This window comes from Montipora foliosa, chromosome 1 (genome assembly GCF_036669935.1).
Source record: "Montipora foliosa isolate CH-2021 chromosome 1, ASM3666993v2, whole genome shotgun sequence".
NCBI classification, from domain to species: Eukaryota; Metazoa; Cnidaria; class Anthozoa; order Scleractinia; family Acroporidae; genus Montipora; species Montipora foliosa.
The window spans coordinates 67917569-67927568 of NC_090869.1; the positions used below are offsets into that span (position 1 = coordinate 67917569).

A 10000-nucleotide genomic window follows, 5' to 3' on the forward strand; every position below is an offset into this window, starting at 1 on the left:
AGAGCGAGTAGCCAATTTAGCTATAATCATCTCCTGTCTAACAAACGCCAGTGGAATATTTTTTTGATTAAAATCTACCTTGAAACAAAAAAAAAAAAAAAAAGGGAAAACGGCTCAATTAAGCAAACTTGTTGGCCATGGTAAATTAAATAAAATGGCTTTCAAGAAAAAGTGGTGAAAATATGCATTCTTCATTAGCCCTTTTGATTGTCGCGTAATGTGGCGCTAGCAACACCCTGGATCGTTGATTTATACAGCGCCCCTAGCTGACAATGCTCTACATCGTAACACGCACCGTTAAGAACTAATTTGAGCCGTCCTAAATCTTACAGGGGAGTGACAGCGACGAGACAACAACGCTGAGCAAGTGGACCGTGGATAAAATGGTACATGCATCTATTCGCAGTTCCATACTCAGCCCATCTATGGACAAGTTTTGCGCGGATTTCCCGATATTTTATACCAAAAAGACGCAGGATTCGGAGGAAGAAACAAAGATACAAACCATTGGTGAGATAAGTGTTTTCGTTATACGATTACGGAGAGAACGCTTTCCGTGATTGGCTGAATTTGCTTGACGTATGCGGATCTTTCAAGTCTGCTGTGCACTATATCGGGCTGAATGCGCCATTTTTCGACCAACAGATCGATAAAATCAGAGTCATGCAATGGAATTCGGGAAGACTGTGTCATAGAGTGACAGTGCACGGCTCATCGTTAACACTTACTGAAAGCATATTCTCCTCCTTCGTTAAAGCCAACAAAAATCTCACAATAATTTTCCCAAACAGTGTTTCAACCCAAATGACAATTGTTTGCGCGTGCATCAAAAATATCAATAAGCTCAGAGATCTGAAGCAGCGCGTGAGAGATAACTTTCCCAAAATTCACGTCGTCTGACTAAACAAATTAATTTTCGCACCAAGCCCGTAGGCACGCTAGTCTCTAAAGAAAAACAGTTTCTGAAGAAATACAGAACACTCTTTTAACGTGAAACTGAACGCATAACTGAACTTTTCCCCGTTTTTTTCCACAGGAAAGGAACGTCGAAGACGTCAATTAATATGTCGGATATCTTACGTGCGCTACAGAGTATGTTATCACTACAAACTTTGCCGATGGTTTATTTGTTGTTGGCATCACCGGGTGTATTACATCAGTCGTAAACAAATCATATGCAGCTAAAGTTTTCGGGATCATTATGAGTATGTGGGCTAAGTCCCCTATGAAAAATTAATAAAAAGAATTATCCAAAAAGCACCTTATATAAATCATGGGGATCATTATGAGTATGTGGGCTAAGTCCCCTATGAAAAATTAATAAAAAGAATTATCCAAAAAGCACCTTATATAAATCATGGCCACAAACTATGTAAAGTTTTGTAAGCCCCCTTTAAGAAACCTTAAAATTGCCACTTTTAAGACGCCTTAAAATTGCCACTTTTAAGACGTCTTTAAGTTGCCACTTTTATAAGACCTTAAATTTGCCACTTTTAACACACCTTAATGTTGCCACTTTTAAGACGCCGTAAAGTTGCTACTTTCAAGAGACCTTAAAATTGCCACTTTTAACACACCTTAAAGTTGCCACTTTTAAGACGCCTTAAAGTTGCCACTTTTAAGAGACCTTAAATTTGCCACTTTTAACACACCTTAAAGTTGCCACTTTTAAGACGCCTTAAAGTTGCCACTTTTAAGAGACCTTAAATTTGCCACTTTTAACACACCTTTAAATTGCCACTTTTAAGAGACCTTAAATTTGCCACTTTTAAGACGCCTTAAAGTTGCCACTTTTAAGAAACCTTAAAATTGCCACTTTTAAAAGACCGTAAAATTGCCACTTTTAAGACGCCTTTAAGTTGCCACTTTTAAGAGACCTGAAAATTGCCACTTTTAAGACACCTTAAAATTGCCACTTTTAAGAGACATTAAAAATGCCACTTTGAAGAGAAGACCTTAAAATTGATACTTTTAAGATAACTTAAATTTGCCACTTTTAAGAAACCTCAAAATTGTGCCTTTTAAGAGGCCGTAAAATTGCCATTTTTAAGAGACCTTCAAATTGCGTTGTTCAAGACGTTAAGACGCCTCAAAGTTGCCACTTTTTGGAACCCTGAAAGTTGCGACTTTTGAGACGCCTTTAAATTTCCACTTTAAGAGACCTTAAAACTGGCACTCATTCAGCTCTTTTAAGAGAGAAAACTATAATCTCCACTTTACCGATTACGCCTTTTATAACTGCAACTGTATCTCATGTTGTCTCGTTTAATAGTGTTGCTTGTTTGATAGTTCTTTCTCAAACTCATTAATAATTCATAAGCCAAAAACAAAAGAAATCACTACCGTGAGGGAAGTTTGGATATGCGGTCTTAATAAGCATATAATTTCGCCAACTTTGATCCCAAATATCTCTTAAAATACTGATTCCTTTGAGAAGCAATATCAAACACTCGAAAGCGTGTTTCATCAGATATCCAACCACCTCGAAATCGGTTAAAAAACTCGGCCTTCGGCCTCGTTTTTCAATTCGCTTCTCGGTGTTTGGATATCCGATGAAACACTCCTTCTCGTGTTTGATATATTACATCTCTAACTGGATGCCTCTCACCCCAAGAAAATAATGTCCACACAATCAATTTTTCATAATATTTTGCTTTAATGTTGTTTTAATGACAATTCTACTTGAGGATATGCGCAGCTATGATTCTTGACAGTAAAAAATGTGGTTCAAGGTCAACAAAATGTAGTTCTAGTTAGCGGGGAATTCAAGTTATCCGAGTTCGAGCTAACCGAGTTAAAACTACTGAAAAAAGGGGTCAAATCCAGAGGAAATGGGACTTACTTCGAGTTCGCGGGGGAGTTCGTGTTATCCGAGTACGAGTTACAGGGGTTCTAATGTATACGTACTAACACGCACTCTTTGCAGGTGGCTTCCAGGCCCTACTCATAACTTAACTCGAACGGTGCCCTTGTTATGTCCAATCTTAATCATCCAAGTGTCAAATACATTTGCACTAACACAGTTTTCATTCCCTACTGGAATTCTATCGATACCGGTACCCATGCTCTAAACAGGTGAAAAATTGGTTAAAAGAGAAGGAAATGAAAAATAACCAAATAGACTGAACTGGAGTACAATTATAAGCTCGAATGAAGGGATAGCTTCTAAAGAAACTGTGGTGCTGCGTCGGTGGGGAAGTAGTATACAAAAATTTGGTTACATCAACGGAGTTGATAATGTAAATTGGCCACCGTACAGAGATTCTAAAAGCTCTTAGAATCTCTGTACGGTGGCCAATTTACATTATCAACTCCGTTGATGTAACCAAATTTTTTGTATACAATTATAAGCTCGTTTACCAAAAGTGAGACTTGCTCGTTTACACCTTAAAACAAAGAATCAGCGAATTGATGGAAACTGTATCTCAAACCTATCATACGCATCTTAAGTTACATCTTTATAAGGGGAAATCGTGTAAGTTTCTTGTTCTATCTTTCTTTAACTCTCATGCCCAGTTCCTCACTTGATTAAAACATCGGTTATTACGATTGGTACGTGTTAATCACTTACTGTTATTACAGATAATTAATTAGCCGATATCAAAAATACCATATTACTCTTTGTTTGTCCCTCCAAAATTTTGCATAAGCATTGTTTCCAGTTTCTCTTGGGACCATTGTAAGTCCCAAGAAAAAATACAAACAATGCTTATGCAAAATTTTGGAGGGACAAACAAAGAGTATTATGGTATTTTTGATATTGGCTAATAAATTAATATTAATGTTACTTAATCAGTGTTATTATTGTTGCTTTTTGACTGGCACTGAGCAGGGCTGTAGTCCCTGTTGCTGCCTGGGAATGTAACCTGGAAAACAAAAAGTAATTTTAATTAATAATGATCTGCACCCCAAATGTGGGAATAATTGGTATTTAAATACAATGATTAATAATAATAGTAGGTATGGGTCATCAAATGGTGACTGGTGAAATTAGAAAATAATTTCACGTGCGTTTTGTCCAAAATCAAATAATTTCCCAAGCCTTTTGTCTATACTTTTTAAAATCACTTTCTTACATCAAAAGCATTTCTTCTACTAAAATTACAGAAGCTAGCTTGAAGATATTTGTGGCAGCATTTTGATATATGGCCCTGTGCCCAGCTGCTACGAATGATCCCATTATAATATTTACTTAGAGAGACATCTACTTTTATTTTTTATTTTTTTACCAAGTCAAATACAAGGCACCGAAAATCACCGGCTTCTGTGTCTATATGTTAAGCCTGTCTTGAGGTTACGGCCGATGTGGTCACCCACGTTAAATTACAAACCTACACGAAAGACATACCGTGCCACTATCCTCCAAAGTGCTGTTGCCATCAAATGGATTGTGTCTTGGCCTTTTGGAAGGTTCACCCTTAAATAATATTAAGTTATCTCCAATTTAAAGTTAATCCTTAGAATTAATTGCCCTAGCTGTATCACTGCCTATACTTTCTTGAACTCTTTCTCAGAGAGGTTGGTGTCCTACATGTAGGTATGCCTAATTTTATCGTAAGAAACCTTCTCTTTTAACGAAAATTATGTCAGAGAAAAATTTATCCGGAGAAAAGCACTTTATGATCACAAATGCGTGTCCCCACGTCTGATTACGCACCAGGAGAATATTTGAAGTGACAGCTCTTTCGTGGTGCGCGTCCATGACATACAAGAAACAAAAAATTGTTCATTTATCATTGTACAACCTACACCGATCTTGTTACTTGAAGGATTCAGTACAAGCTGTTTTTTTTCTGCTAACTGCAGCTGTACTGGAATAACCATTTCCTTGACAACAGCTTGCTTTAGCACCTTGGGCCAATTATTTCTCTTAGAAAAGCTTGGCGAGCTTTGGGAAACAACCAGGTAAAGCTTAAAGAAAATCGTTTTTGTACTAATTAGAACTTTTGTACTACACGTGATGGAATCATTCGTAATAAGCTGAAACAATGTCGACAATTTTTGTATTGAATACTCATGTGTTACTTTGTAAGGAAAGTAATAAATAATTAAAATACCTGTTCACAGAAGGCGGCTATTCTTTTCTGTCTAAGCTAAAAACAATGAAAAAGTAGTAGCGAGTAATACTTTAATGATGTTTTCTTTTCATCGGTATCACACCACCTTTATGACGCTACAATAGTTATTGTAGCTAATTTTATGTTAATATTAAAGGGGTTTTACATTCTGAAAAAAGGGTTACCTCAATGTTGTCTACTATAGTACTGTGTTCACTTTCGTCATCTTCGCTTTCTTTATTTTCAGGCTGGAAGAATGGAATAAAAATTGATAATCAAAATAATACATTTCAGATCTTTGTTATCAGCAGTTTGAAAGTTCTTTGACTTTAATCCATAAGTTTGCTGTCCTGAGCTAATGAATATCTTTTTGTTATGTCTATGTCATTCCCATCTTCTGAAGAATTGTTGATCGTTCAAGTTGTGTTTGAATCAAATAACGGTACCTCATTTGATGCTTCCTGACATTGTCTTTGTCTGTCTTGGAACTCCTGAAGTAGAAATCACCAAGAAGCATTTACAGTAAGACGCCATGTCAAGACAAAAATGAACCCGAGTTAGTTTAATCTTTCCGTGCCCACTCTCAAAATGCCCGCCACGTTTACTGATTTCACTCTTTTGAAATAAACCTCAAAAAATAAGAGCATAGATACGTAATTAATTTATATTCCTTTACTTTCGATATACTCACAGAGAGACGAAAGTCTTCATCTTGTTTCCTTTTCAGTTCTCTCTCTTCTTGGATGAGTGCCCTTGTATTATTAAAATAGTGGAAAATGAAAACCCTCACCGTACTTTGCAAAATAAATTCAAAATATTCAAATTTGAAAAGAACAAACATCATTAAAAAACCCAGTCTTGATCCACAGTAAAGAAAAAGGCATTTCGTACCTATGAGATGCCAAAGCATTAGCTGCTTGGCAGGCTACTTCTGCAGAGGACACAAGACTTGTTATTAAGTTTCTGTCACTTCCTAGGAAAAGCAATGTTAGAAAGTTGTAATATTATTAATTATGCCTGTTGTAGTTGATATGAATTGAAATACTGTGGAATCTGTAAATGTTAGTTACTAGTAATGTGGTTCACATCTTTACTCCTTATTGGGAGTAATCTGGGAGCATATTGTGCACAGTAAATTTAACTATGCTACAGATCGTTTTCACTTTCATGCAACCAAAAAAAGAAATCGGAACTGATCGATGAAATAAGCTAAAAACTTGGAATGTTGTAGGAGACACACTTACAATTCACCTCATCAATTCTCAGGTCTGTGCGGGGAGCATTGTTTCTGAGTTATTTGTCGCATGAATGTAGCCGCCATGTTCGTTCACCACCGTTGTGCACCAATATTGTGCCAGAAACTCGAACAACTGGAATTCATTTAGCGATAAAAACGCTTGCTTTTCTCTCACGAGATAAGGTACATGTGTATACACATATCTCCTAATGTACTTGCAATACTCACACTGCTGAGATTCATAGGCATAGACATTTCTTTCAAGCAACTAACTTTGTATTATGGTGTCACACAAGGTGACAACTGGGAAATTAACGATGCTGTATTTTCGAAACGTTAGCTTCATGGAACTGGAAACTTACAACAAAGGCCCATTTCTAGGTCATTTTCAACCTCCGTACGATAAAAATTCAAAACAACGTGCGGTTTTGATTTTAGAATTTGATGACATCATTTACTAGATTCTCATTAAAGTTAATGACGATGATATTTCCGTTGGGAGTGTTGAGCTCCAATCAGTGAATATACTGCACTCACAACGAGTGTAACTATAATGCTACTGTATGCATGTGACAATTATTAATTTTAGGCTAATAACCATACCGCTCAGGATATTGCCAATAACCAACTGTCGAGGCGACATGGTTGGATGCAAAATGCGCAGCTCAATGTCCTTGGTATCACCACCTTTTTTGGGTTGTTTCCCTATGGCTTAAAAGAAAGGATGATAAATTATTGGATGACAGCATGCCCAGTTTTAATAATAACATCACTAATTTTCATGCCCTTACAATATTATTAATGGCCAATGAGCTAAAACTAACACAGTTACAGACTTCAACAAAAAATCAATTCAAGCAAACATACCGTCATCATCAAAATTACTGCCCACCAAAGCAACATGAATGTTGAGGTGCTTCAGTACCTTAGTACACTCCTCTGACTGCATAATTAGCCTGGGTGATTGTAACACACACAAAAAATACAATAATATTAAACAGTCGTGCAACTTGACAACTGTTGTTACAGCTGAACACGTCAGATGGGTGGAGGTTACAGTAGTGGTTAGCACCTCGGACTTCAGTTCGGAATGTCAGCATTAGGGGACCTCATTCTGTTGTCATGTTGCTTCCTTAGACAAGAGACTTCATGTCACCCTTTCTCTTTCAGATGTAAAAATGGGCTCTTGGGACAAACTGCTGGGGGTAACCCTGCAATCCCCATCCAAGGGGAACTAGTCATGCTCATAGTTTCTTCCTGCCACTGAAATCAAGAAATTTTCCAGCTGTTTGAGCCCTTCTGGCAGAATCATGGAATATTTTGTGCACAATTATTACATATGTAAGAGAAACTTGATTTTATGTAATGTCTTCTTTGACTACTGGACCCATTGATTAAACTTAATTTTTTTTCACTGTCCTGATTTGAACCAGAAAGGCCACTGACATTCTTCTTGACATTGAAGAGTCTTACAACTCAGGACCCATCACCTTTTCTTCCATACGGTACAACAACGCCTATTCCCGAATGTTGACAATGTCATTTCAGTGTTACTATGTGCCAGTGTGGCCCAGTGGTTACGGCGCTTGCATTGAGATCCAGAGATGCTGGGTTCACAACCAATTCTGACTACTAGTTTATTTGTTCTTGGTACAACGTCCTGGCTGCAGCTATACATAGCCAATTGGTTTGCCTCCACCCAGCTGGGATCATTAACAGCTGCTGTTACTGATATGTTGTTGTATGTATGTATGTATGTATGTATGTATGTATGTACGTATATGCATGTGAGATTTATGCATATGCTAAATAATTACAAGTTTCTCAAAATCTACCACAGACTAATAAGCATTCACTGATTCCTTACCTGAGAACAGCAATTGCATGCTGGGAAGGGCGGTATCTTATGACAAGGACAGGTCGCATATCCTCATGACTTTGCAGGCGCATCTTGAAATTGAAAGACAATCACTATCTGCATAAATTATTAATTATTATGGTTTGCACACAATCCAAAAAAGTAGGGCCTGGTTCAGATGCCACTCCATTCATTATTTTTAAATACCAAACCATAATTTAAATCTGCCAAAAGACCTTTTGGCATTGCAGTTTTAATTACTATAATAGTAAACGAATAGGTGCCACAGTATTTTTGAGTTTGACAAGCTCTGGCACCCTATTCTTCAATTTTGGGGCAGCGGTTAATTGAAACAGTTCCATTAATTCTCATCTGTGGAACATAATGGATACAAAGGACAAATGAATGCATCACACGAAGATATTAATGTGCAAGGCATGTACAGACTAGTTTCATCGGATTTCTTGACCCATAGATTTGATTCCTGAAAATGTGCTATATTGTCCATTGTTTGCTTAATGTGGCCTCATGAATAGTGCCTCATACGAAGGTAGCAACACGGAAAATCAATATCAGTACATACATGTAAAAATTTATCATCCATACTTGCGCTGCCTCCAGGCAAAGAAATGGTAACCGTTGAGGCACTTGGTGGGCTGCCAAAAGGGATTGCAGTAGTTTTGTATCGTGTGCTGGTCCACTTAGGGGATCTAGGAAAATGAAACGCCACACAATGTGTTCACATCACAGTCACACACAACTTAAACATGGCATTTTTAATTTTTTTTTATTTTACAAAGTAAACCTATTCACACCTCAAACACCCTAGAAAGCCCCCTTTGACCAGTAAAGTCAACTGGTGTTAGATCAATGGGCTTTCACCAAGAATCTTTGTAAATTATTGTTGCCCCACACTTTCTCTCCCTAGTGATGTACTCAGTGACAATGTGTGTTAGTGGCTGCATTAGGGTTGGTTCCGGCTTGTTGCTTTGCCGTGGATACCTCCATGGTAGGCCTAGACAGCAACATACATCCACTCTGCTAACTTTTACGTGCACCAGTTCCCAGTCTCATCAGTTGCAAAAACTTTAAACCATGATACACATGTACGTAATAGTGTGTTAAAACATTCCTTTATTTACATACCTGTTTCTGCAAATAGCAGGTGGTCAGTTAATTCCTGAACCATGCCAACTAAAAGATGAAAGATCAAATTGCTTGTCACAAAGAACATGACCTTATACTTACCCAATAAATTATTATCGACATAGCCACTCTAGTTAACCCAAAATTACTGTTAAATAATATTTTTACAATTACGTTACACATGCTAATTACTGATGTTACAGTGGCAAAGATGACATATACACTTCTAGCAACAATGCATGTAATAAATTAAAAGTTTTTGTAACCTAAATAGTGATTGAAGGTTGAACTGACATTGAGATTATTATAATAACATTTTTCAATAATATTACTAATCTCACAATACCAGCACCAATCTCTATAATTGGTGAAAAAAAAAAAGCTGCAGCAGTTTAAACTGGTCGAAATGGCATGCAGCCCTTTGGCCTGTGATACACTGCACACATAACCTGCACAGATTCTTAACATAACAATTGAATGCACTCTAGGTTATGTTGAAGCCAATAATTATTGTCTTCCCTACGGTGATACATACAATGTTTACTTACTACAACCATGGACAAAAGTGTTGGGAAGGTAGCATCACTTTAGAGATAACCCCTCTCCCCCTTATCAATGTTGGATTTTCCAGGAAAAAAAATGGTGACTTTTCTTCCAAAATTTAATATGGGGGAGGGGGGCCAGAAGAGCATGGTATTTCCC

General features: G+C 37.2%; 2 protein-coding genes across 5 annotated transcripts in view; one reads left to right on the top strand and one right to left on the bottom strand.

The window, feature by feature from the left end:
• Positions 1-10000, top strand: part of LOC137980584 (uncharacterized) — a 131965-nt gene that overhangs the window by 14265 nt on the left and 107700 nt on the right. For 2 of the 3 annotated variants that reach the window (XM_068828054.1, XM_068828047.1), the window contains exons 5-6: positions 333-510; positions 1037-1187. The exons of the other annotated variant lie outside the window; for it this stretch is intronic. In XM_068828054.1, the coding sequence (XP_068684155.1) occupies positions 333-510; positions 1037-1185 (327 nt within the window). In that variant the 3' untranslated portion in view covers positions 1186-1187. Of the gene's footprint in view, positions 1-332; positions 511-1036; positions 1188-10000 lie in introns of those variants that run through there. 3 annotated transcript variants of the gene reach the window in all.
• LOC138006354 (uncharacterized) overlaps positions 2649-10000 on the bottom strand; it is an 11100-nt gene continuing 3748 nt past the window's right edge. The window contains exons 6-17 of one of the 2 annotated variants that reach the window (XM_068852629.1): positions 9299-9346; positions 8759-8862; positions 8162-8244; positions 7162-7250; positions 6898-7005; positions 5949-6030; positions 5749-5809; positions 5504-5548; positions 5243-5305; positions 5058-5093; positions 4349-4417; positions 2649-3866 (exon numbers count right to left, since the gene is read on the bottom strand). In XM_068852629.1, coding sequence (XP_068708730.1) covers positions 3789-3866; positions 4349-4417; positions 5058-5093; positions 5243-5305; positions 5504-5548; positions 5749-5809; positions 5949-6030; positions 6898-7005; positions 7162-7250; positions 8162-8244; positions 8759-8862; positions 9299-9341 — 861 coding nt within the window. In that variant the 5' untranslated portion in view covers positions 9342-9346 and the 3' untranslated portion in view covers positions 2649-3788. Of the gene's footprint in view, positions 3867-4348; positions 4418-5057; positions 5094-5242; positions 5306-5503; positions 5549-5748; positions 5810-5948; positions 6031-6897; positions 7006-7161; positions 7251-8161; positions 8245-8735; positions 8863-9298; positions 9347-10000 lie in introns of those variants that run through there. The other variant, XM_068852637.1, reaches the window with a different exon arrangement.